Source organism: Lutra lutra, chromosome 8, assembly GCF_902655055.1.
Source record: "Lutra lutra chromosome 8, mLutLut1.2, whole genome shotgun sequence".
Lineage (NCBI taxonomy): Eukaryota > Metazoa > Chordata > Mammalia > Carnivora > Mustelidae > Lutra > Lutra lutra.
In genome coordinates this window covers 45,960,687-45,987,794 of record NC_062285.1, presented here as the reverse complement: position 1 = coordinate 45,987,794, position 27,108 = coordinate 45,960,687, and the positions used below count along the sequence as shown (strand labels likewise).

Genomic DNA, 27,108 nt, shown 5'->3' with positions numbered 1-27,108 from the left:
ACTTACACAACTTTCAGATAGGTTATAGTTCTATAATGGGGTGCAGTTCAGATCTCTTTAGTGCTTTCCTACTGCTCTCAATTTCTCTAAGGACTGCTTCCAGTCTTTCTGTCATATAAGTTTTCATTCATTCAGCACACCTTTATCAAGGTATGTGTAAGGCATTGTGCTATAGACCCTGAAGTACAGAAGTGAATTAGACATGGACACTGCTCTCAAGATAAGTGCAGTATAAGTGAGGTCAAGGTGTAGAGTTAGCTCAGAGGAAGGAATATTATTCTTCCTTGAGGTGTTGAGGAAGATGTAATGTTTGTAAGAGATGCTGAGAGGAGTGTTAAAGAATGAGTAGGAATTTCTTAACAGGGGAAGAGTTTTCTAAGAAAGGGAGGAGAAATAGTACGTGCTGAGTTTCAATCTTAACACATTAAACTAAGGGCTAACTATGTCTTAAGATTCCTAATTCAAATTCACATTCAAGAATATTCTTTATTATTTGGAGTTTCCATTTAAAATGCATATCTAAGCACAAGTGGAGAACCACAGAGCCACTTTCAGGAACAGGTGCTTAGCAGTCATGTCTGCTTACAAAATGATTGGCTTGCCACCTACCCAGGCATTCTCATTCCTCATGGATCAAGAATTTTTCATATTTGCTTGTATCCTGAACCTTCCAGTTAACCAACTGGTTGTTTTATCACAAAGGCTAATAAACAAATGAATGCCAAAACTAACATGTACCAAATATGAAATTCAGTTTTTTAATCCTTAGATCTTCAATCGCTTTTGTCAGTTTCACACATTATTAACTTGCCTAGGAATCATAAAAAATATTTAAGTATAGAACTACTTAGCCTAGTTAACAAGTACATTTTTGCTTGTTTATTATGAGTTTTTACTTATTCTCTTTTACATTAAGAACTGAAACTACTGGGTACAGAATCCTTTTCTTCATTCTGATTATAGCTTTATTTTTAACATGGTATTTGACAAAATTCTACCCAGTTTTAGGAACAACTGTAGGAACCATTATGATATAAACAAAATGTGGTTTAAGATATGTGTCTTATGATCAGTCACATTACCTCATATTTGGACTTCACTTTTTTTGGTGATGGGTTGCCAGAGGCAGTTCTCCTTGAAATACTGAAGTATTGGTATGTCAGTCGTAGGGAGTTGAAATCTGAATTAACAAAGGTGAAGCTCAAAATGGCATGTGACTGGTAGAATGTCACAAAACTCCTAAGTAGCCACAAAAATAACATACAAATAATGTTTCTGTAATCTCTGTTGTTTTTATGATAGATTTATATCTATATTCTCAGATTTTACTAGGAATAACCATGCATGTTAAGAAAGGATGAGTTTTGTTCTGTTTTATAGTTCAAGAATCATTGAGAGCAAGAAATACATTCACATAGGCACACAACACATGTTGTGTGATTTCAGGTCCATATTATGTCACTCAGTAGTAAAGTATCTTACAGGTTGAAAAGGAAATTCCCTATGTCTACATATGTAGGGCTTTTAATATATATATGTCTCAAGAAAGGAATTGTTTTGGGACAGTCCCAATCAGATGGAAAAGTGTGATGTTTGTCATAATAGAGGAATCTTTGAGAGAGATACTTCAGAACTATGGTTATGGTGGTTTTTATTCTTGAACCAGCCAAAATATTTATTCTTCAAAACATTGTATTTAATGGCAACCGGTCCAAGTGTCCAGTTTTCTTGTACTTGTCAAAGGTGTTCATGTTTCTAAGATAACCTCATGTTAAAAGATAGAATGAGTTGCATGAATTATAACTTAGAGTACATTTTGACCAGTATTAAGAAATGACCTTCTTCTGCCACAGTGATGGCATTGAATACTGATAACACTTAAGGCATGGAAAAATTTTAGTTGTTTGACCTGTATTCTAATTATATCTTGAAATTTGTACTAAAAATTATAAAGAGAACTTTTATTATTTTAAGTGGTCTTTATACTATTTCGAGAATAATATATTATTTTCAAGGTGAGAGAAAAGGTATTTTCAACATGAGAAACAAAAGTCTGATTCAGTGTCAGTTTTTAAACTGTTATGATATGTGCATTAGTAGAACACTTAAGCTGTCTGTTGAATTTCTGTATTTATATGTCTTTGTATAATTTTTTTAAAAAATGCAGCTTGTGAGGTTCTTTTTTTTTTTTTTCCAGCTTGTGAGTTTCTTAAAATATTACGTTCTGGTGTACACCTGAAACTAATGTAACATTGTGTGTCAACTAAGATATTTTTTTTAAATTGCGTTTAACAAATAGAATGCTTTTTTGGACCATAGGACTTAGTGGTTGAAATTTGAATATGATTATCTCAAAATATATTGGTTATGATATCTTGACACATAATACAAGCACTTATCATTAAAACTCTTTGGTTTTTTTTTGTTATTTAGTTTGTAATGTTGAATTATAGTCAGCTTCAAAACCGCATGTGTCACTTTGAAAATAATCATTAGTCTCTGTGTCAGGGACTTAAAAAAATCTAAGCAGAGACCCCCTACAAGGCAGGTAGTGGATTGAATGAAAGTGAAACAAAAGCATGGGAAGGTTGTTTGTTTGGTTTTTGTTTTTTTTTCATAGTTACTTATTTTAACTAATCTCTACACCCATTGTGGGACTCAAACTCATGACTCTGAGATTAAGAGTTGCACAAAAGCATGGGGAAGTTTTTAATAAATACTGTCTTTCTTTGGCTTAGTATTCAGGTAAAAGTGCTTGAAGAAACTTTTGAGATTATTTATTACCAGCTAATATATTTTTGCCTCATCTAGTAATAATTCATTCAAGAAAAATTTAAGTACTCTGTACTAAACATTGAAGGAAAAGAGTAAAAAAAAAAACTAAGAGGATAAAAACATTTGTTAATATAGGGGGAAACATGTTTTATTGATCGTGCATTTATTGTACACATGCTGAGTGCTAGAGATATACGTGTAATTGATACTATGGCTCCTGCTCTCATGAAAGTTAGTCCATTTGGCAAGACAGACAAACTAAAAATTGAAATTACACTATGTTATAAAATAAGTGCTATAATAAAAGTGAGCATTATGCATTGTGGAAACATACACATGGAAACACTATAAGGAAATATAGGAATACTTCCTAAACAGGATGCATGACTCTTGATGCTTTAGTAGAAGTTAGTAGGACAAAGAAGGTATATTTCCCATAGATGGAGTGATACTGCAGATTTACAGAGAGATTGCATGGGGGTCAAGGAACCACAAGTAATTAAATGAGGCTAGGATGGAGACAGACAAAGGGATTAGCAAAACCTGAGGCTACATAGGAAGCAAAAGACACTCTTCCAAAAATGTGAGATTTTTACCTGAAATTGTTATTAAAGGATTTATAGCAAGGAAATGACATGATTAGATAAAATTTTAGAAAGATCACTCTAGATACTACTGGAAAGCTACAGAATTTTCAGTTATATTTGGAAGCTCTTTGCAAGATAATGATACATGTAAATAAGTAAAAAAGTTCAAAAATTATTTATGTTTGTACAACTTGGGTCTTAGTTTGGCCAAACCACCAATTAGGTTCTTTGTATAATGGTGTTGCAGACAGTAGTGGAATATCATATACTTCCTATAACTCTGAACTGATCAAAGACAAGGATTTGAAAAATATATATATAAGGATTTGAAAACTTATTGTTGGAAATGCTGTCAGACCGCCTCCCCTTTGCCTCATTGACTATATAGTGTTGATCCTATTTTTACTAAATCAGACGATGCTACTAAGTGATGGCATTTAGTGTAGCCGTGGTGTATTCTGGGTTGCCTGACCCTACCTCTAGTGCTGGGTTTATGACTAAAAGAGCATATAATGGAAAAGGAAGAGAGAATGAATCTCAGAAGGTGTGTAAGCTTATGAAAGGTTGAGGTATAAAAAGAGTTCAGAAGTATGAAAGTATCCTTTCCCAAATTGCCTCCTACACTGTAACCTATCTTCCTCTTGCTCACATTAAAAAATGACTTGTAAATTACAGTAAAGTCTGTATAGTCTACCCTAAACATTTTTTTACTGTTTCTATATTGCTTTCATTGCCCAAGAATTATAGAATAACAGATTCCGCATTGTAAATAGTTCTCTCTTTTTGCCTTATGACAGGGGCCAGATTACCAGTTTGAGCTGTATTATTTTTATTTCATTGAAAATATCAAAACAGATATAGTTACTTCAGTAACTATATTATACATATATATATTACTTCAGTAAATATAAATTAATTCATATTTGAAACCACAGAATAGAACTTTATGATTTAATTCAAAAAAACAAATATGCCTAATTCTGAATTTTTAGCCAAACAGTACATGGTATATAAACATAGTTTATGGTACCCAAGTTATTGGCATAAACCCAGCAGGCTGAACTTTTAATAGCTACCAAGATTTTAATCCCAGACTCTTAATCCAAATGAATGGTAAGCAAGCTTTGAAAAACCTTGATTTCCAGGGTGCCTGGGTGGCTCAGTCATTAAGCATCTGCCTTCAGCTCGGTTTATGATCCCAGGGTTCTGGGATCGAGCCCCATATGGGGCTCCCTGCTCAGCAGGGAAGCCTGCTTCTCTGTCTCCCACTCCCCCTGCTTGTGTTCCTTCTCTTGCTCTCTCTCTCTCTCTGTCAAATAAATAAAATCTTTAAAAAAAAAAATCTTGATTTCCATTCATATAAATTTGAGCTCTCATAAGAATAGATTTCGACTCCTTTAGATGCAAGCAACTGCCTTCACTTAAATACCTTGCCACTTGACTCCCAAGACAAATGTCTTCCTGCAGCAAAAGAAAGTGACCTATATGACCATATGTCTGTCATTCATTACATATTCTACTTGATGATCCTAGACATCTAATTGATAAAGTAATACTGGGTTTATAGTTAAGTCAAATTGTATGGTATTATTGACTTAAAATTATTCATCTTGAGATAATATATTATAGAAAAACTATACTTCTGCCATCTATTTTATTTTAAATCCTAAATTATTTAATTCTAAATGGAAATAGAGATGGAGAATTAACTTATTCATAGTTTTAATCTTGCCATAAAGGAAAATTGGATTGTTACAGTATTGAAGAACTTGATGGTGTAAGAACACACTTAGCTAGAGTTCACATAACAAAAGTTGGTTTCCTCAGGCTCAGCTAATCTGTACTGTCCCTTTTAAAAATGGTTGACCAAATGGAAAACATAAAGGCTGCTCTTTCATGATAAGGAATTGACAATGGAAGCAGTAAATACCTCTTTAAAGTTAATTTCTTGTTGCACTCTATCTCAGTTTTTACCTACTCAGGCTAATTTGCAGGTGCCTGGGATGAGTAGACAATCCATAATTTCTACCAATCAAGTAAAAGAAGGAAAGAAAACTCTGAGCTTCTCTCCCAGTTAACAGGTAGTTTGCTGTGGTTAAAATAATTGCAGATTTTACAGCAACAAATTAGCATTTTCATTTATTATAAGTAATTGATTTGAAATTTGGGAAATGAATAGTTGAGTGCATCATTTGAGTGTTTATTTGACTAATTACTTATTAGTTCAAGAGACCATCATGTAAATTTTTCTCTGTATAATATGGCAAGTCAGTTTATTTCTCTCTTCATTTTAACATGTTTAATGTGTGGTTACTATTACTTGAAAATGTGTTTTATTCTTTGCAGTGTTTGAGCAATACACCTCCACTTACTGAATACTTCCTCAATGATAAGTATCAAGAAGAACTGAATTTTGACAATCCCTTGGGAATGAGAGGCGAAATAGCTAAATCTTACGCTGAATTGATCAAACAAATGTGGTCTGGAAAATTTAGCTATGTCACGCCAAGAGCCTTTAAGGTTAGTATAGTAAGTACATTTTCTATAACGGCTATATCATCCCCAAGAGGACAAAAACAGGTTCTTTGGGGAAAGAGTGAAAAAAATCATAGCTGTTAAATTGATTTGTGGTCCTCCATAGGGACCCAGCACAAACAGATACACAATATATCTGTGCTGTTAAATTTCCTGGGTGGGGGATGGGACAGATGATTACTTTAAAATGTCCAAAAAGGTTCTAGTGGATGGGGAGGGAAATAATGAAATGCTGGAAAACACTGTGATGGTACGAAGTGACAAAAAACAGCAGAGCATATGTAGGTTGCTTTAGAATACAGTGCATATCTAAGAAACCTACATAAATTTTTATTACAAATGTAAAGGCTAAATTTCAGCATGTCATTGAAGTCTAATAACTCAGTTTATTTTGAGAGTCATTGTAAGTTTGAAATATTATTGAAATGAAACTAGTCTGCAAAACCAGCACTACATATTAATTAAATATTTTCAATATAATCCTTAAACTTTTAAGTTTATTCTTATATTTTGTGAAATGGTTACCTCTTAGAACCAATAAAACCTCAAGTAATTTAGTTTGCCATTCAAATAAGAATTGAGCTGAAATTTAGTTTTATATAGTTAAAAAAATTTTCCAATTTTTAAGATTTTTGTTTATTTTGTTTATTTTTTGTTTGTTTAAGATTTTATTTATTTGACACAGAAAGCAGGGAAATAATTTTTCTATTTATTACAGGTGAGTTCTGTTTTAAAGAGAATAAGCAGTTTTCAGATGTTTTTTAACACAAACAAACTTAAATGATACTCACATAGGATATCTACCGGGCAACATTTTATTAACTATATACTAGTTCTTTAAAAATACAACAAATGAGGGCCCCTGGGTGGCTTAGTGGGTTAGGCCGCTGCCTTTGGCTCAGGTCATGATCTCAGGGTCCTGAGATTGAGTCCAGCGTTGGGCTCTCTGCTCAGCAGGGAGCCTGCTTCCCTTCCTCTCTCTCTGCCTGCCTCTCTCTCTACTTGTGATCTCTGTCTGTCAAATAAATAAATAAAATCTTTAAAAAAAAAATACAACAAATGAAAACACTACTGCATTTATGTATCTTCTTTAACTTTTTAAGCTTTGGACAACCTAGTTTAGACAAACTGTTTCTTAACCCTTACCTGTGATTCCAATTAGTTTTATTTTACTAGATACTATCTTAAAATTATGTGTTAACAGGGTCCTGATATCTGACTTTTTCTTTCACATTTCTTCAGTTTTATAAAAAAAATACTAGTATTGAAAATACTAGGAAAATTATATATGAACACAAACATTCCTCTTATCCCTGAGATTTATCCTCTTTTTACACACAGAAACAAAATGAGAGCTTTGTAATTTTTTCTAGTGACCCAGAAGTCATATTGAATTTTGATAGGCTTTAGTATTTCCAAATCCTTTGTACAAAACTTTACTATATTTTCTGTCCTCCGGTCTTATCTGTATTACAGATTAGTTACTTAAAAATGTTTTTTTAAAAAATGTTTTTAAGGGGCGCCTGGATGGCTCAGTGGGTTAAAGCCTCTGCCTTCGGCTCAGGTCATGTTCCCAGGGTCCTGGGATCGAGCCCCGCATCGGGCTTTCTGCTCAGCAGGGAGCCTGCTTCCTCCTCTCTCTCTCTCTCTCTGCCTGCCTCTCTGCCTACTTGTGATCTCTATCTGTCAAATAAATAAATAAATAAATTTTTTTTTTTTATGTTTTTAAGATATGTAATTATATGTATGTATTTATATGTAATTACCATATCTGCAAATGACTGCAAAAGTGCCACAAGTTGATTTGGGGGTAACAAATAAATTTTAGCAGTCAATGAATTCACAAAATATGAGATCTGTGAATAGTGAGAATCAAATTTTTTTAATCAGCCTTGTACCTATAACTGATTTTATAGTTTTGCTTTTCTTACAGACACAAGTAGGACGTTTTGCACCTCAGTTCTCCGGATACCAGCAGCAGGACTGTCAAGAGCTTTTAGCTTTCCTATTAGATGGATTACATGAAGATTTGAATAGAATTAGGAAAAAACCATATATACAATTAAAAGATGCAGATGGAAGGCCAGACAAGGTAAATTTAATGATATTATTGTCACCACTGTTATAATAATGTTATATCTCTGTGTAATATGTGTCTGTTTTTCTTACAGATTGTTGCTGAAGAAGCCTGGGAAAACCATTTAAAAAGAAATGATTCTATCATAGTAGATATATTTCATGGCCTTTTCAAATCAACTTTAGTTTGTCCTGAATGTGCTAAGATTTCTGTAACATTTGATCCTTTTTGTTACTTGACACTTCCATTGCCCATGAAAAAAGAACGTACCTTGGAAGTATATCTAGTTAGAATGGATCCACTTACTAAACCTATGCAGGTAAATCATGATTATTTTCTTTGCATTTCTTACTTTTATAAAAACTTGGTGTTGAGACCTTGTGGCTCAAGCACAATTCAATAATAAGTTTATTTGTGTAAGAGATTTTATAAACTAAATACTTGGGAAATTTTAGTACAGCTTTTTAGAATTTTGAAAAGGTGAGGGATGTGTAAAGTATTTGTAAAAGCAAAATTCTCAAAGTCTTTTTCTTATGAAAGAAAAATGATAGGTTGTTCAATTTACAGTGTTAGGATAAATATGAGCTTACCAAAGATTAATGACATTATTTTTCCCATTTTCCAACTTGAACTTTAATGTTAATTATATATTTTTTCTAATGGCTGTTAGAAGTAGAACTAATAGCATACATTTTGATTCATGATTTGATAATAGTATACTTAAATACCTCTGATATTTAGGCATGTTAACTTGGAAGAGAAATAGAAATTTAGTTTGGCTGTAAATATTTGCTTCACTAATGTTCTAAGCAAAGCACTCTATTTTCTCCCTTCATTAATCAATTAATCCTTCTCTGACACCTGAACCACCCTTAAAAAAAAGTAGTTCTTCCTCTTCTACCTTCAGTTTCTATTATCACACTTAATAAATTTTATTATGACCTTTGGTTTACTTATCTTTTCTCCACTAGACCATGAGTCTTTGAAGATGGGGACTTTGTAAATCTTTGTATTTCCAACCCCCATAACTTGTAGTACTACTGATGCAGAAATATTCAAGAATTATATTCATTGAAATATGTGTTGGGCACCTCATGAAATTGTAAAGCTCTGTCTGACAAACAGGAGACATGGTTCCTACTTTAGAAGACTGTTTACTGGGGCGCCTGGGTGGCTCAGTGGGTTGGAGCCTCTGCCTTCGGCTCGGGTCATGGTCCCCGGGTCCTGGGATCGAGCCCCGCATTGGGCTCTCTGCTCGGCGGGGAGCCTGCTTCCTCCTCTCTCTGCCTACTTGTGGTCTCTGTCTGTCAAATAAATAAATAAAATCTTAAAAAAAAAAAAAAAAAAAAAGAAGAAGACTGTTTACTGAAGATCTTTAGCTTAGAGTCCCAACCAGATAGTGCAGTTTCTTAGAGCATAGTAGTTATAAACTGAGTGGCTTTAAACAATAGAAATTTTTTTTCTCACAATTCTGGGAGCTAGAAGACTAAAATCAAGAGTACCAGCATGGTTGGTATCTATTCAGACTCTGTTCCTGGTTTACAGACAACTTTGTCCTCACTGTGTTTAGAGAGAGCACAGTTGAAAGAGAGCACCTATTTGCACATAAGCTCTGTCGCATCTCCGTATAAGGGCACTAATTCCATCGTGAGGACCCCACCTTTTTGATCTCATATAAACCACCCAAAACCCCCCTCTCCAAATACCATTACTTTTAGTAGTTAGGGTTTCAACACTAAATTTTAAGGGGACACAGTTCAGTCAATAGCAATATCATGAGATCTGTATGAAAGGTCTACTTTTGAGCAAAGTTAAAATCTTACCATTAATTTAGTGTAAGTGTTTGGGTTTACTGTCAACAAGGACACAATAAATGAAGTGTTCATAATAAAAGTATAGTCCTTTCATTCAGAGTGATTAAAGTCTATAAAGACTAGTCATACACTTAATGCACATTTTCCCTATTTCTTTTGCTACTTTATATGTTTCCTTCATGAACTCATTGAACCTGGTGCCCTCATGTCAATATCTCATTCAATAGTACTAAGAATATTGAGCAGGACCAGAAAAGGCCTGCTTTTATTTTTGGCCAGGGGAATATAGGTTCACATTTCTAAAATCACACCCTTTAATAAGCATAGAATTGTTAATGTTCTTTTCAGTGGAGGGAAACAGTAACATTGCTAAACTACACTCGTACCTCTAGTTTGGAAGTTTGTAAATATATGCCAATGAGTATAATGGAATGAGAGAGAAGCATAAAACAATAAGTAAAATTTATCGCAACAAAAAAATAAATATACTGTTTTTCTACATTACATTTGTTAAAGACAGTACTCTCCCATGCTAGTAATACAAAGTAATCTTTATTACATGAAGACAGATTGCATTCAAATTTCACATTAGCCTATAAGGCATGTACTGAATGTTCTCCCATAATTTATTTGAGTTTTAAATTGTTTTCCCAGTAATATGAATTCCATTAGTATAGCTCTTTTTCTTTTTTTTTTTTTTTTAAGATTTTATTTATTTATTTGACAGAGAGAGACACAGTGAGAGAGGGAACACAAGCAGGGGGAGTGGGAGAGGGAGAAGCAGGCTTCCCTCAGAGCTGGGATTGAGCCCAGTCTGGGACTCGATCCCAGGACCCTGGAATCATGACCTGAGCCGAAGGCAGACTGTTAACTACTAAGCCACCCACTATACCTCTTTTTTCACTTGGTGGCCAAAACTACAGATTTGTGGAGATTGGAGTCATGGTCAGCACAAAGAATTAGGCATTTTTTTCCTACTTGGAGGCAGTAACAATTCAAATACAAAATGATGGGCTCATTAACAGTGTGCTTTAACCCCTGGAGAGGAAAGGGAAATTAACTGAGTTAACTTACTTGATGAGTTTTCCCATCACTGAAGTTGATTTAGGTCATAGTTTATTAGTAATTGTACTGAACATGTATTAGGTATTGGACTCCCATACTCTGTAAAATGCTGGAAATCAAAGGTGTTCCTGGTTCTTGTTCCCAAGAAGCTTTTCATACACTGTGAAAAATGCTGTGAGAGGGTACTGTAGGAGTATACAGGAGTGACATACCCCAACCTACCAATACACCTGTGTTAAATCCTGAGGAGGATTAGGTTTTAAGTGTGTGAAAGCTGGAAATAAAGACATTGTAGAGCACAAGAGTGGGATATACAAAGAGCTAAAGGCAAAGAGGATATGGCCCACATCTGGAAATTATAAGTAGATAATATGGTAAGCAGAAGTGAGCTAATAAAGAAATTTGCTGCCATGAAAGGAAGTTTGGACTCCATCCTAAAAATGAGGGGAGCCATTAAAGATTATTAAATGAGGGGCGCCTGGGTGGCTCAGTGGGTTAAGCCACTGCCTTCGGCTCAGGTCATGATCTCAGAGTCCTGGGATCGAGCCCCGCATCGGGCCCTCTGCTCAGCAGGGAGCCTGCTTCCTCCTCTCTCTGCCTGCCTCTCTGCCTGCTTGTGATCTCTCTGTCAAATAAATAAATAAAATCTTAAAAAAAAAAAAAGATTATTAAATGAGAGATTACATTACCAGATTTGTATTCGAGAAAGAAGACCCAGGCTAGTGCAAAGATTGGATTGGAAAAGCTTAGGTCAGATGTACTAAGACCATGTAAGTGAGTTTTGCAGTGATCAGATGATAAATGAAGAGGGCTTGAGCTCTTAAGATATTAGAAGAAATAGTTGAATACAAGAAGTAAAAATGTTTAAGAGTATTCAAAAATGATGCCAAGCTTATTGCGTTGCAAAACTGAGGAGACAGAGGTGCTATTTGTTTTAATGGGATATACAGAAAGAAAGGTTTAGAAAGAAACCTGTTTTAATATTGGATATGCTGACCTAACATGACCTAAATCTGTGTTAAGTATTGTACATGTTGAGGTGCATGAGGAAAATTTAGGTAGAGCTATCAGTTGGCATTGAGTTTCTCTATCTAGACTGGAGGAGAGATGTCTGTGCTTGAGATAGAAATTGGGCAGTGAACTCTATGAAAATAATAGTGAATGTCTTAGAAGGATGAGATTCCTTAAGGCTAGGGTGATCCTGTAATGTATCATCTAAACCAAAATTCTCTTAAAAATAAAAGGGGCCATTATTAATAATTATACCAGGACAGCAGGCTCATCCAGGACTGGCCAAAGCAAACTGGGGTATATTGTCACCTGTTCTAAAGAGAGCCTATACAGTCAAGAAGAGGGCTAAGGGAGTGGGGGAGGGTAGTGTCTGGGTGGCTCAGTTTGTTAAGCCTTTAATTATCTGCCTTGGGCTCAGGTCATGACCCCATTGTCTTGGGATCAAGTCCCACATTGAACTCCTTGCTCAAGGAGGTGCCTGTTCTTCCTTTGCCTTCTGCTCTCCCTGTTTGTGTGTGCGCGCGCGCGCGCGCGCTCTCTCTCTCTCTCTCTCTCTCTGACAAATAAAATCTTAAGAAGAAAAAAAGATTAAGGGTAAAATTCTAAAGGAATTTGACAACCTTGGTAACAGGTAAAAGAAAGAAATGAGGACAAAAGCTAGGGGTGGATTGATAAGTGAATGGGAAGTGAGGAAGTTAAGATAGTGTAGACATTACTTTTAGCAAGGTTATTTATAAAGCAGATGAGAAAGGGAGATAGAGGGAAGAGGCAGTGAGGGAGTGGTTTATTTCATTCTTTTCTCCTTTCTTTCTTTTTTTTGAGAGGCTTGTAAATTATTTCACTGCTTATGTAAGGATCAGAACAAAATGGAATAAAGGCTGATTGCTGGTTCCCAAGGAAATGGAACAGGATGAGATTCAGAACATAGATGCTAGGTTTAGCCTTAGATGGGAAGGGTGACACCTGATTCTCTTTCCCTATGTAGAAAAAGATGGAGAAAAGGGTCTTTTAGAAGTTTGTTGAAGGACACAAAGTTGGAGATTTTCCTATCCAGTAACCTCTTTTTTTCTTTTTCTCTTTTTTCTTTGTTGTTTTGTTTGTTTGTTTGTTTTGTTTTTTGGTTTTTTTGTTTTGGTATTCTGTGGACGGTGAAGGGAGAGGTGGTGAAATAGGAAGCCTAAGGAATGGTGAGGATTTTATATAGTTACTGAGAGAAATGAAGGAAGAAGTAAATAAAAGAGGCACAGAATTTCTGGCTAGTGTTGAACAGTCAGTTAAGACTTGGGTACTGTAAATTTGTAGCAAACCAATCTCTAAGTTGGTCAGTTTTCTCCAGCGTATCAAACAGCTCTAAGAAACTATAGCAAGAATAAAATTGAATAACAAAATAGTTAAAGGTTTTGCAGTGCAGTAGTTGAAGTGATGAATCATGTGGGATCTGGATGGAAGGCCATGAAGACAGTAGGAAGCTGGAAAAACAGGAGAAAATTGAGAATTAAAAGGACTAAAGCTCTAAGTGCAAGCCAAGAATGGGGAAGAACGAGTTTCCAGGAGAAGTAATTAATGGTTAGTCAGTAGCTTGATAAGAGTTTAAGAAACCGGAGGTGGAATGAGTTTATGGCAAGGTGCAAGAGGTGAACTACAGTTGAATGTAAGTGTGGGTCTTTGAATCAAAGAGCCAGGGAACAATAAGGCTAATTTAAATTATCCATAGAGACATCGCCAGCGAGGGTGATGGTAGGATTGGAGAAAGACACTGTAAAACAAATACTAAGTGAATGTGAGGAAGCAACCATGAGTTCATTTTCATCTACTGAGTATTTTTTACAAAGTAATAAATTCATTACAATTTTTTTGTTTTTTAGTACAAAGTGGTTGTCCCCAAAATTGGAAACATACTTGATCTTTGTACAGCATTGTCTGCTTTGTCAGGAGTACCTGCAGATAAGGTAAGGTATTTCTGAGTTTGAAGTATGTAAACTGGAGTTTAGTTTTTCAGTGATATAAAACCAGCTTAATAGAAATTTATTTCCTTTTAGATGATAGTTACTGATATATACAATCATAGATTTCACAGAATATTCGCTATGGATGAAAACCTTAGTAGTATTATGGAACGGGATGATATTTATGTGTAAGTATAAAATTCATTGTGCAAAATATTAATTGGGAAAATTTCAGAAGAAATAACATAAAAGTTTTCAGAGTTTATGGTCAGTTTTGTCCTTATAGGTTTGAAATTAACATCAATAGGACAGAAGATACAGAGCATGTGATTATTCCTGTTTGCCTAAGAGAAAAATTTAGACACTCAAGTTACACCCACCATACTGGTTCTTCACTTTTTGGCCAGCCTTTTCTTATGGCTGTACCACGAAATAATACTGAAGATAAACTCTATAATCTCCTGCTTTTGAGAATGTGGTAAGTGTCAAACAATTCTACATTAACAAAATGAGTGTTAGAATAGTTAATAAAAATAAATGTGCAGTGTCTATCAGAATATAATTTGATAAGCCTATATTATCTCAACTTTAAACAGAAATTTTACAAAATCAAATTATAGTTTAATTCAGTTTGTTGATCATGTAAAACACATTACTTAGGTAATTACAAACCCAGAAAGCATGAATCTTTTAGCTATTTGAAACCAGAAGTTTACAGTTGGAAGAAAATAGGAATTTGTCATGTATGCACTCTGACAATATAACAAATTTCAGATGCTTCATTTCTTTATACACATTGCTGGTTCAGGAACTCCTACAAAGGGTTTTATTTAAAAGAATAAACTTTCAGGGTTGAGAGTATTTTAAGCCAACCCCTTTTTGTCTTCCTAAAAACCTTGATTTGAAATGTAATCAAAACTGCCATTTGATCCCTTTGATTTTATCCTTTGTAACTGACATATTCTTTCTTGCATAACTATTTTAATCATTATAGTCCCATAACCCATACATAAAGATCACATTATACAATTATAAGTGATCTTAGCAATAGTACATATATCACCTAAATGAGGATATTTGTAAATAATTTTAAGTCAAGAAATTATTTGGCACAAACTTTTATCATAGAAAGATGTTAAAACCCTAGTAGTAACAAATCAACTCCTTTCTTTTTATAAAGACAACCAAAACAGAAATGATTAGTCACTTGCACTTATGGTACTATATCCTGAATTTGATTTATCCTTGAATCTACCAGATGACCACTATTACTTCATTAAAAAGTACTGAAAGAGGGCGCCTGGGTGGCTCAGTGGGTTAAGCCGCTGCCTTCGGCTTGGGTCATGATCTCAGGGTTCTGGGATCGAGTCCCGCATCGGGCTCTCTGCTCAGCAGGGAGCCTGCTTCCCTCTCTCTCTCTGCCTGCCTCTCTGCCTACTTGTGATCTCTGTCAAATAAATAAATAAAATCTTTAAAAAAAAAAAAAAAGTACTGAAAGAATGGAAAACTTTTTTTTTTTTAGTTTTTACCTTCATAGAACTAAATTTGTATGATTTCTGATTTTATTTAAGCCGATATGTCAAAATATCTACTGAAACTGAAGAAACTGAAGGATCCCTACACTGCTGTAAGGACCAAAATATTAATGGGAATGGCCCAAATGGCATACATGAAGAAGGCTCACCAAGTAAGACTTTCCTGTTAAATTATAAAACCTTTCACTTGGATTATTGCCTCAGAAAAAAAGAAGATGGGGATTAAGGAACTAAAAAAATCTCTCCAAACCTGGGAAAAATATTGTTAATATTAATAACTTTTAAATGTAGCATTGGGTTTATTTAAAGACTTCTAATATCTAAAATTAGGTGAAATGGAAACGGATGAGCCAGATGATGAATCCAGCCAGGATCAGGAACTTCCCTCCGAGAATGAAAATAGTCAGTCTGAAGATTCAGTTGGAGGAGATAATGATTCTGAAAATGGATTATGTACTGAGGAAATTTGCAAAGGTCAACTCACGGGACACAAAAAAAGATTGTTTACATTCCAGTTCAACAATTTAGGCAATACAGATATCAACTACATCAAAGATGATACCAGGCATATAAGATTTGACGAGCGGCAGCTTAGGCTAGATGGTAAGTATGAAAACTGGCTTGAACACTGAACTTGAGCAAAGTATGTTATTATTTTAGGTGAAAACTGAAATTCAATAGTCATGAAAAATAACATTCACTTATCTATATAAAATCTACATATCTTAAATGAAAAGTCTTAATTTCTAAGCGTACTAAAACACATCACTGCTTATTAAATGGAAGTTAGACTTATGCTTAAGTTTTCAGTCTTTTTTTTTTTAACTCCTTAAATTTTTAATGGCTTGGAAACAGCAAGTAGAAAAGTAGTCCAAGTAGAAAAGATTGTTTATTCTAGTATATATCTTAACATTAAAATATACTCATTTTAATGAAGGCATATTAAGTTTTAAAGAAAAAAAATGTGTTTTTCATCTTAGAAAGATCTTTTCTTGCTTTGGATTGGGATCCTGATTTGAAAAAACGATATTTTGATGAAAATGCTGCTGAGGTAAGTCATCACTCATTCCATATCTACCCAGGTTGATTGCAGTTTTGTTACTTTCTTTTCCTTCTACCAAGTATGGTTATTTTGCTAGTAGAAAAATGGTTATGTACTAGAAAAGTCTTGTTGGTTTACACACATGCTTTCTATTAACAGTTTTAATCATCCATGTAGGTGTGTATAGAGAAGTTTTTTTAGAAGAGTGGTATAAATCTCAGCTGAAATAAGCTTTATAGTTCTTTTGAGAAAGTTTAGGAGTTTTTCATTGCTATTCATAGTAAGATGGTATCACTAAAATGAGTTTTGTTTCATTTGTTCTCTTAACTCAAGAAATACTTCTCTTTAGGATTTTGAAAAACATGAAAGCGTGGAATATAAACCTCCTAAAAAACCCTTTGTGAAATTAAAAGATTGCATTGAGCTTTTTACAACAAAAGAAAAGCTAGGTGCTGAAGATCCCTGGTAAGAGACAAAGTTAAAAAATTGCATCTAATTATTTTGTAAGGATTTGTACTGAGGTATGTGATATATCAAGTTGAAAAAGCAGTAACTAAATTCCTTTTGATATTTTAAATAATAAGCACTTCTTTAAATGATAATAGTCTGTTAGAAGTGATTCGAGGGGTACTGGGTGTCTCAGTGGATTTAGGTTTCTGTCTTAGGCCCAGGTCACAATCCTAGAGTCGTGGGATCGAGCCCTGCATCAGGCTTCCTGCTCAGTTGGGAGCCTGCTGCTTCCTCTCCTCCCCACTTGTGCTCTCTCTCACTTTATCTGTCGCTGTCTGTCTCTCTCTCAAATAAGTAAATAAAATCTTTAAAAAGAAAAGTGACTTAGATGTTTAGAAGTATTATTATAATGTTAAGCTTTAATCTTTGTACTGTATTTTCTACAGTAGCAATTTTACTATGGATAATTTTAGTTTTCCTAAGAATTTTTTGCTGTGCAGCTGTTCTGATAGAAATGTTTTTAGGAAAATCATGTTTTGTAGTGTTATTAATTTCATTAGAGCCCAGAAGTTTTGAGATTTTCTAATACTTATATCTCAGCATAGTTTTGTGTTCTTTTAGCTTACTAAAATGTAAATAATTTAGCCTTCATCACTTCTTTGAATACCTATATACATATTAATTTATAATATTCTAAATCAATTTGATTTACTGAAAATATATATATATATATATATATATATATATATATGTCTGATGTATATTCGGCACATATTAATTGCCCACTGAATAAATGTGAAACTTGCCAAGCATTTTTTTAATCTATTATTTTCATTACCTTTAGCAAGCTTTAAATATTTCACTTTATTTTTAGGTATTGTCCAAATTGTAAAGAACATCAGCAAGCCACAAAGAAACTGGATTTATGGTCCCTGCCTCCAGTACTTGTGGTACATCTCAAGCGATTTTCTTACAGTCGATACATGAGAGACAAATTGGATACTTTAGTTGATTTTCCCATCAAGTAAGTTTTGATTATGCTTTATAAACATTGGGCAACTGTAGGTTCATAAAATCATCAGATAGTATTGGATCCAACTTCAGTTTTTTAGTGTATTTGTGAGTAGTCCGAAAAATTTGTAAGGATCAGTAAAAATTTTTATTCCTTTTTAGATATTTTTCAGAGAGGGGCGCCTGGGTGGCTCAGTGGGTTAAGCCTCTGCCTTCGGCTCAGGTCATGATCTCAGGATCCTGGGATCGAGTGCCGCGTCGGGCTCTCTACTCAGCAGGGAGCCTGCTTCCTCCTCCTCTCTCTCTCTGATTGCCTCTCTGCCTACTTGTGATCTCTCTCTGTCAAATAAAATAAAATCTTTTTTAAAAATAGGTATTTTTCAGAGAATAAAGAGAAAATACACCTTTTTAAACAGAATAAAAGTAATTCTGTATTACATTATTATATGGGTTCATTGGCACTGTTTATAAATAAATCTAAGATACTCTGGGATCGTACTGATTTTATTTTTTCCTAGGATTTATTTCATCATTAATCATCAGTTATTCCTAAGTACACTTTTTTACAAAGACTGAATGTGAAACAGAATAATGTAATTGTTGAAAAGGATGATAGCAGTAGTATAATCAGTCATCCCTTTTGTGTCATACTTCAGTTTATTGCATTGATCAGGGTATTACATCATTTTTGTAAAAAGTCTGGAGACAGCATCTTTGTAGTCCTTTATTTTTTTCTAAACCTTTCACTAAATTTAATTGAGAATTCATAAGGACAAAAATGAAATTGTGTATTCTTGTTCACATGGTCCAGGAAGGACTTTATCACGTAATATTTTGCAGCAATAACTTGGTACGCTCCCATTTTACTAAAAGAACATTGAGGGGCACCTGGGTGGCTCAGTGGGTTAAGCCTCTGCCTTCGGCTCAGGTCATGATCTCAGGGTCCTGGGATCGAGCCCCGCATCGGGCTCTCTGCTCAGCAGTGAGCCTGCTTCCTCCTCTCTCTGCCTGCCTCTCTGCCTACTTGTGATCTCTCTCTCTGTCAAATAAATAAATAAAATTAAAAAAAAAAAAAAGAACATTGATAGTATTCTTTTATATTTTGTATTTGTGCACCAGGTGTTTGATACAGTTAACAAGTAGACAGCTGCCATTGGCAGGTGTGTGTGATTAGAAAGAAATAGAGGTAATATTGAAAACATTCTTTGGATTATTCTGATTGGTGTTTGTAAAGTTACAATTAAAAACATTTTGCAGTTTTTTACCAGAAAAAAATGGTAATTTTCTCCTTAACAAAATTATGAGCCATCAGTTTTATCAAGAATATAGCATTAAAAAAAAAAAGAATATAGCATTTTGATAGTTTAAGTGCAAGAAGAACCGAAGTAATGAAAAGCTGGAATCTGTGAGATATATTTGGAATTTGAATCATTATTGCTTTTTAATGATGCAAGTCAAAAAAAAAAAAACAAATAATGATGTTATAAAATGGTCATTTTCCAGTTTCATGCATGACAGATTACAAACGGTTGCGTTTCAAAAAATATTGCCCACTTGGGGTATATAGATCATCAGAACTAGGAAAATGTAGAATAATCCTTAAATACGTAATTACTAAAAATGACTTCAGAAATATGGAAAATTAAAAGGGTCCCAATGGCAAATGGTGATGACTCTTTTACTATATACTAGAGAGTTAAATGTATTAGCATAAAACATAAATCTGAATAAACAGCAGTCAGTAGACAATTTTAAAATTCCTAACCCCTAAGAAAATTTTTGCCAAAATATTCAAAACTTAGAGGTGTATGCATATTTTTGGTGCACGTGTGTGTCTGTATATATATATAAAATTATATATATGTATGTATTTACACATACATATGATATGTTTTACAGTTATTTGACTCTTACTTCTTTAGTGAGGGAGCTTTTTTATATAAATGAGAGTCAAGCACCATTGACAGAAGATAATAGAATTCATGACACTTAGAGAAAACATAAAACTAACTTGATCTCTTTGTTAAACAGTGACCTGGATATGTCAGAATTCCTAATTAATCCAAATGCAGGTCCTTGTCGCTATAATTTGATTGCTGTTTCCAACCACTATGGAGGGATGGGAGGAGGACACTGTAAGTTGACAGTTTACCATTTTGCTAAAATCATGATGTTTGATTACTGCAGACTTTTTCCTTAAGATATTTATTAAAGGGAAAATGTAGGATGCCTGGCTGCCTTGGTCAGTAGCATCTGACTCCTGATCTTTACTTTTTTTCTCCTCTGTTGAAGGGTATAATTTATAATTAAAGCTATAAATTTCCCTCTACTGCTTTGTCTTTATCCCATTAACTTTGAAATGTAGTATTTTCATCTACTTTTAATTCTGTATATATTTTTAATTTCCTTTATGATTTTCTTATTAGTCCAGGGCACTTAATCATACGCTTTTCCAAATGTATGGTTTTTTTAAAGCTCTCCTTCTGTCTTAATTTTGATTTTATTACATAACAGTTGGGGATACTGCCTATGTTATATTAATCCTTAGTTTATTAAAGTGTTCATGTACCTTAATACATGGTCTGTTTCTTAAATGTTTCTGTACCTGAAAAACATATGTAGTTCCTGTCCAGACATAGAATTCTATATTTCTCTTATATTTGAAGCTTATCAGTTATATTCAGATATTTGTTATATTTCTTAGAATTTGTCAGGATTCTTATTAAAATGTTGATTTATCTATTTCTACTAATAATTTTACATTATTAGTTGCATTTATGTTTAAAATGGTAGCTCTTCTTTCTCTATTGTTCCTTTTACCAGTATTTGACATATTTTTTCTTTTGGTATCACTTGGTTTGCAAACTCTAGGTGCCTTTTTGTTCAGTTTTTCTCTTATAAATCATTTTATTGCTAGATCTTGTCTTTTATTCAGTGTTTATTTTTAATTGTGGATACAGTGGTCTGCAGTTCAACTGACAAACTTACAACCCACAATAGGCTCCACCCAGAAGAGCAACAATTTTGTTTTGTGAGGGGTAGAACAATTTAGAAGATATAACCTGTAAAGTGTCACTTTTTAGAAACTATGATGACAGATAATTATTTTGCAGACATTTTGCAACTTTGTTTCCTCAGTTATTGAATAGTTAAGACAAAGCATGAAATGTGTAAAGGGGGCATTTTTAACTTTTAATGATAAAGCAAATCTTTAAAAGTTGTACAAATAAATTACTTTATTTTTTTCTTGCTCCCTATTTTTGTTAAAGACTAAAAAAGATTTTGGTGTAAAAACTACTACAAGTTAATAGGATGGTACTGAAAAAATATTTGTCATACAAAATTTAAATTACGATTAAATAACTTGGGTTTAAATGCTGGGTTTAAATGCTCACTCAACCACTTACCAGCTTTACTGTTACATATTAAACTTCTCTTAATGTTTCACTTTCCCCATTTCTAAAGTTAGAGGAATAATAATATCTTCTCTATGAGATAATACATGTAAAGTACATAGCACTAGAGCTGGTCTACCATAAGCACTACATAAATATTAATTCCCATGTATTGTCATTAGTATTATTCTGTGAACTGAAAAATAATAAATCTATTCTGTGTGTCCTTGGGATGAAAAAGTCACAAATTTCAATGTCTTTGAAAATTATCTTGGGCATTTGGATTGTAGGGAATATATTAAAACCTGTAATCAATGGAATCAGTTGAATGTGTAATAGATAGGTCTTTAGGTCTTGTGTAGATGATTGTCATGTAATTTTAATATGTATTCCTTATATAGATGATTGTAAAGTTTTGCGGGTTCCCCCAGGAAACCATAGATCATTTCAGTCACAGAAGTGATTATATTTTTTCATTAGATACTGCTTTCGCAAAAAATAAAGATGATGGAAAATGGTACTACTTTGATGACAGTAGTGTCTCAACTGCATCTGAAGACCAGATTGTGGTAAGTATGTCTTTATTTCCTGAAAATCACAAGAGCCACTTTAAAACCTCCCATGAAACACTACAATCTGTATTTTAGCAGTTTCTAATAGTTAAGAGAGACTTTCTCTGATTTAAAGAAATATAAAGTTGTCCTCTAAGTGGAAATTTGTCTCCAAATTTGCCTACTAAAAGGAGCATAAATTTCATCATGAAAAATGGAGTTTTCTAATGAAAATAATAAAATTTTCCTTTGGAAAATAAGTTCAGACATATGGGGACATTGACTACTTAGAGTACTAAAATAGAAAAGGAAAAACCTTTAAGGGCCTTCCATTACCATACCTATGATTTTTAAAGTAAAGTCTTATGCTTTGTGACACTTAAACATTTAAACTCAAAATTACATGGTTGGATGAAACAAATTAGAGAAATTTTTTTAAATTGACCTTGAGTATCTGTTACTTGGATATTTTCTGAATAGTAGAAAAATGAGGAAGTAATATCTGTTCATATTTGCATCAGTTTTTCAGTCACAGATGGAGCCAAAATATTGGCATTTGTTTTGCTTCCCAGCAAAGCATATTTTTGTTAACAAATTTTGATTGGTGAGGGGATGACAAGTTTATTCTAAGAAGAAAGCGAAGACTTGGCTTAACAAGGGTCTATTTTTCTATTAAAGTTTGTATTCCTAAAATTTTACCGTTTGATCACAATAGTACAAAGAGTGAGAAATGTAGTATTTGTTCCTGTGAGCATGGAGCTCATATTTCCCAGTTTAAATTTTACATTCTTCAAGGACGAGACTAGCTTTTTCTTTAGTTTGTAATGCCTTAAGTCTTCAACATATATTGTCCAGTTTAATAAATTAATAAACTTCTGAGCCCTATTATTGACATAGTTTTAATCCATTGTTGCGTGAACAGATAAGAAATAATTCTGAGTTGTTTCTCTAACAGATATCTTATATCTTTATCTATGTGTGTATATATATTATGTACTGTTACTTAACTCCCTAACAAAGAGACTTGAACACTAATATTTTTTAAATATGTATGTACCTAAATTAATTACATTTCCAGTTTATATTTAGACTCCTAATTTCAGGTCTCAACCATCACTTTTCAGTTGTGTTCTTCTCTCTAAATCTCCCAACCAAAACGTCCTGAAATTACCACAGTGATGATACTTCATTTAGTCAGCAGGTATTTGAGTACCTTCTTTATATAGTACTCAATTCTAAACAAGATTAAAAGACAGCTATCTCTGACTTGAAGAGGCTTAAAGTCCAGAAATGATAGAGAAGTAAATTAACAGTTAAATCATAAGTACTATTAAACATCTTGACTGCATGGAAACAGGACAGCCATCTATCCATTGATTTAGGGTTTAGAGATAGGACCAGTGCAGGGAAGATTGCATGAGAAAGTGGTATTTGACCTGAGTCTGCAACTTTACAAATGGAAGTAAATTAAACAAAAGAAGTAAAGGTGTTCTAAGCAGAAAAACAATACCTACAAAAGCAAGGAGGCATGACAGAACATGACATTTAGGAAAACAGCAAATAATTTGGTATTATTGAAAGGACATACTCGTTAGGAATATGGGGCAGAAATTAGGCTAAACTTAAACTTAAAATTAGATCAAAAAGGATGATATTCTTCAGGGTTTAGAGCTTTTCTTAAAGACTGTGAGAAGCATGGGTGATTATTAAGCAGTAGACCAGTATTAAATTTGGAAGGCACTGAGAAAAGAAACAGACCATTACAGCCTCCAGCTAAAAGAAGGGTGTCCTTTCTGCAATACAAGCTTCTAAATTTAAGGTTGTGATATAATGTATAGACAAGGCGGAAATAGATTTATAAGATAGTTCCTTAATAGAATTATTAGAACTTGATCAAGATTGGATATAAATAAAGACATAGAAATGCAAAGAGGAAGAAGTTGAAGATGACTTCAGCATTTACCACGATAGGAAATATAGGAAGAATATTTGCTGTTGAAATTTGAGCTACTTTTATGATAGCTTTGCGGAATTTTCCACTAGAAAGTGGGACTAACAGGACTAGAGTTCAGAAGTGAGAGCTAGTTTAAGTTATAAATTTGCATTATTGGTCTTAGGTAGCAGTTGAAGCCATAGGTTTGAATAAGTTACCTCGTGAGAAGATACAGATTGAGAAAGAGTGGTGGGCAGAGGACAGAACATGATTTTTTTTTTAAGGTTAGGACTTAATGAGAACACAAAAAAAGAAACAACCATGGAGACAGAAGATCTAAGAAAAAATAGTGTCATAAATGCCAAAAATTATTTGATGCCGGAAAGAGGAGGAGTAAAGCATTAAATGCTTTACTAGAGAGATTGACTAAAAGGACTTTAAAAAGCACCCATTTAATTTGTCTATAGTTGATTAATGCCTCTAGTGAAAGGCATTTCATTAGAATGATTGAGGCAACAGATCATACTGAATTGAGAAGTGTGCACGAGAGTGAAAAATGAATATTCGACAGCTCTATCTGCCAGCCTGCCAACTAGAAGAAGGCAGTAGAATGAAGAGGGATTTAGGATGGGAAAAGACTTGAGTATTTGTTATGCCAAGAATTCCAGTAGATAAAGAACTTACTAAAGATATGTAGTGATGATGAATGGAGCAATATCCTTAACAGTAGGAAAAGCTGGACTCTAAAGCAAACTTAGAGTGATTAGTGTTAGAAAGAAGCTTACCTTTTCCTTAGAGATGGGAGGGAAGAAGCATAGAATTGTTTCATGTTAGAGTAACTAGGTCAATCTATGAAATAGTTGCATTTACTTATCTGTTCAACCAATGTAATAGAGAATAAAAAAAATGTTAATTCTGGTGACTATTCCTCCTTTATATATATAGATGGCATCTTATATTTAAACCAATTTTAGTAACTTCCTTTTGACCATGTGTGATTTTTCTGTTTGATTTATGCTCTGTGACCAAAATGGATTACCAGCTGAAAAATACGTAGTATACTTAATGTGATCTTTGAGAATCATGACGATTTTAACATGCTTTATTTGTTTCAACAGTCCAAAGCGGCATATGTACTTTTCTACCAGAGACAAGACACTTTCAGTGGAACTGGCTTTTTTCCTCTTGACCGAGAAACTAAAGGTGCTTCAGCTGCCACAGGCATCCCATTAGAAAGTGATGAAGATAGCAATGATAATGACAATGATATAGAAAACGAAAACTGTATGCACACTAACTAATGAAAGTCCTAGAAGCCATAAAAGAGAGACTTTCCTGCTGGTGGTATCTATTGAAATGATGAAGTTACCCACCACATTAAACAAAAGTCTGAGATGGGGAGTTTCAGATAACCGAATGTAAATCCTTTATCAGATTTTAACTTGTGCAGTACTTGAAGTGAAACACAATGAAAACTTTAACAGAAATTGTCTCTTAATACATTTACAGTCTTGTAATTACAAGCTAAATATATATAGGAAATCACAAATAAATCCCTTTTAAGTTTGCTGCTGTTTTGATGAATTACGTTTTCTTTAATTTTTTGGATGTGAGTTAATTGATGACAAATGTTAAATTTGTGGATGTTGGTCATTTATTTTGCTCTAATAATACTGCAAGAAAACTATGGCTGAACTTAGTTTTTGGATAATCTAGTTCATGTGCATTAGGCTGCCACATATATTACTATAATATTTAGCTGCGGTATCAATGTGGCATAAATACTGCAGTAGTATTCTTGGAAAACCAAATTTTCAAATCTATCCCTGGTAATCTACATGGGCCTATTAAAAAACCAAATCATGATATAAGAAACAATCTTGGAAAAGTTATTTTCTTTTGTAGTATCACTAAAAATCCAGATTATTATGTTCATCTTACTGCTGCTGTGGAAACAGGTTCTAGATTTCACACTCCATCTAAAATCATTTTTCAGTTAAATGTAAGTATTTTTTTACTGCTATTCGGATCTATTCCTTAGATACTCAAAAAATTTTTGACTTGCTTTAAAATGCATATCTTTAATCTGGTGTGTTCCAAAATTAAAATTTTTGCTGTCTGTTTTTCTCTACCCCATTTTTTGGTAATTTGGCAACTTTTAGATCTTCCAATTATTGTAATAGAAGGACAGACTTAAGAATATTCTGTATCCATAGTAATAACTACATCAAGCTTAGATGAGAAATTTTTTTCATATACTGGCCTTTAAATCATTAATGGACAATTGGCTTTAAAGGTAGGTCTGTTAACTTTCTTTGTGTGTTCCTGATGGAATTCACCATAGCCTTACAGCTTTTCTCAGAAGGTAACTTGTTATAAAAAAATTGGCATTGCATGTTCTAGAGTCAGAACCTGTATAGTATTTAAAGCATATAAACCTTGAATTTGATTTAAGTTCACCACATTCAAGGATCCAGGATGCCAAAAATACGTGTGAACATTTGAAACATTTTTCATTTGCTGCTTTTTCCCTTTAATCTAGTTGAAAGAATGTATTGTCGATTGGCATACAATACTGCCTTTAATAGAAAATCTAAATGCTGGGGCACATTTCACATATCGACTACCTGAGAAATTGCTTTGTGTCCCACTGTTATTAAAGCAAAAAGTATAATGTTCTTCACTTGAACTAATCAAATACAATAGATTATAAATTGTGTATTGTAAATAAAAGTTCACTCTGTGAGTGCACATTTTGGTAAATTATTTATTTATGTTAGCATTTAAAAGTTTAAAAAAAAGATGCATTTGACCAGGATAAATGAGGTATGTTGATCATGGCTTTGCTTTATACCTTGATATTAAAGCTGGTTTTTCATCCTGGTATTTTAAAAGCTGCTTTGGGTTTTTTTTTTTTTTTTTTTTTTTCTTTTCTTTTCTTTTCCTTTCTTTTCTTGCTTTTCTTCTTCTTTTTTTTTTTTTTAATGTAAACTAACCTCCTGCATGACAGAGGTTAAAATTTTGTCTGCACTTGAGTTCACTTGAGTTTACATTTGAAATGTGCATGTTTATTTATACAGATTTCAATAAAGCTATTTAAGGCCTTATTTAGTCTTTTATTTCTTACTCTGAATCTTTTGATAAAAACCCCCTATTTTTATGGGTGGGTGACTATATGATAGAGTTTTTAGTTATTGTATAATTAAAGATAGAAAAGAAAGCATGTCAGAGTAAAGCAGATCCTCTTAAGGATGTGTTTCAAAGTTGATTTTTAATTTAAATATTCATTAAACATTTATTTATGCACCTACTAATCCTGTTCTGTAGTCTTAAGATAGAGCCATAAACAAGCATCCTTCCACTCACAGAGCTTGCAGTCTT

General features: G+C 33.5%; 1 protein-coding gene across 5 annotated transcripts in view; it reads left to right on the top strand.

Annotated features, from left to right (window-relative positions):
- Positions 1 to 26,834, top strand: part of USP15 (ubiquitin specific peptidase 15) — a 121,160-nt gene extending 94,326 nt beyond the window's left edge. For 4 of the 5 annotated variants that reach the window (XM_047740452.1, XM_047740451.1, XM_047740453.1 and 1 more), the window contains 14 exons: positions 5,709 to 5,882; positions 7,831 to 7,989; positions 8,069 to 8,293; positions 13,730 to 13,813; positions 13,904 to 13,998; positions 14,097 to 14,288; positions 15,382 to 15,497; positions 15,676 to 15,948; positions 16,326 to 16,396; positions 16,737 to 16,852; positions 17,712 to 17,861; positions 19,880 to 19,983; positions 21,724 to 21,812; positions 24,846 to 26,834. In XM_047740452.1, the coding sequence (XP_047596408.1) occupies positions 5,709 to 5,882; positions 7,831 to 7,989; positions 8,069 to 8,293; positions 13,730 to 13,813; positions 13,904 to 13,998; positions 14,097 to 14,288; positions 15,382 to 15,497; positions 15,676 to 15,948; positions 16,326 to 16,396; positions 16,737 to 16,852; positions 17,712 to 17,861; positions 19,880 to 19,983; positions 21,724 to 21,812; positions 24,846 to 25,028 (2,031 nt within the window). In that variant the 3' untranslated portion in view covers positions 25,029 to 26,834. Of the gene's footprint in view, positions 1 to 5,369; positions 5,444 to 5,708; positions 5,883 to 7,830; positions 7,990 to 8,068; positions 8,294 to 13,729; positions 13,814 to 13,903; positions 13,999 to 14,096; positions 14,289 to 15,381; positions 15,498 to 15,675; positions 15,949 to 16,325; positions 16,397 to 16,736; positions 16,853 to 17,711; positions 17,862 to 19,879; positions 19,984 to 21,723; positions 21,813 to 24,845 lie in introns of those variants that run through there. The other variant, XM_047740455.1, reaches the window with a different exon arrangement.
- Positions 26,835 to 27,108: the final 274 nt, after the last annotated feature.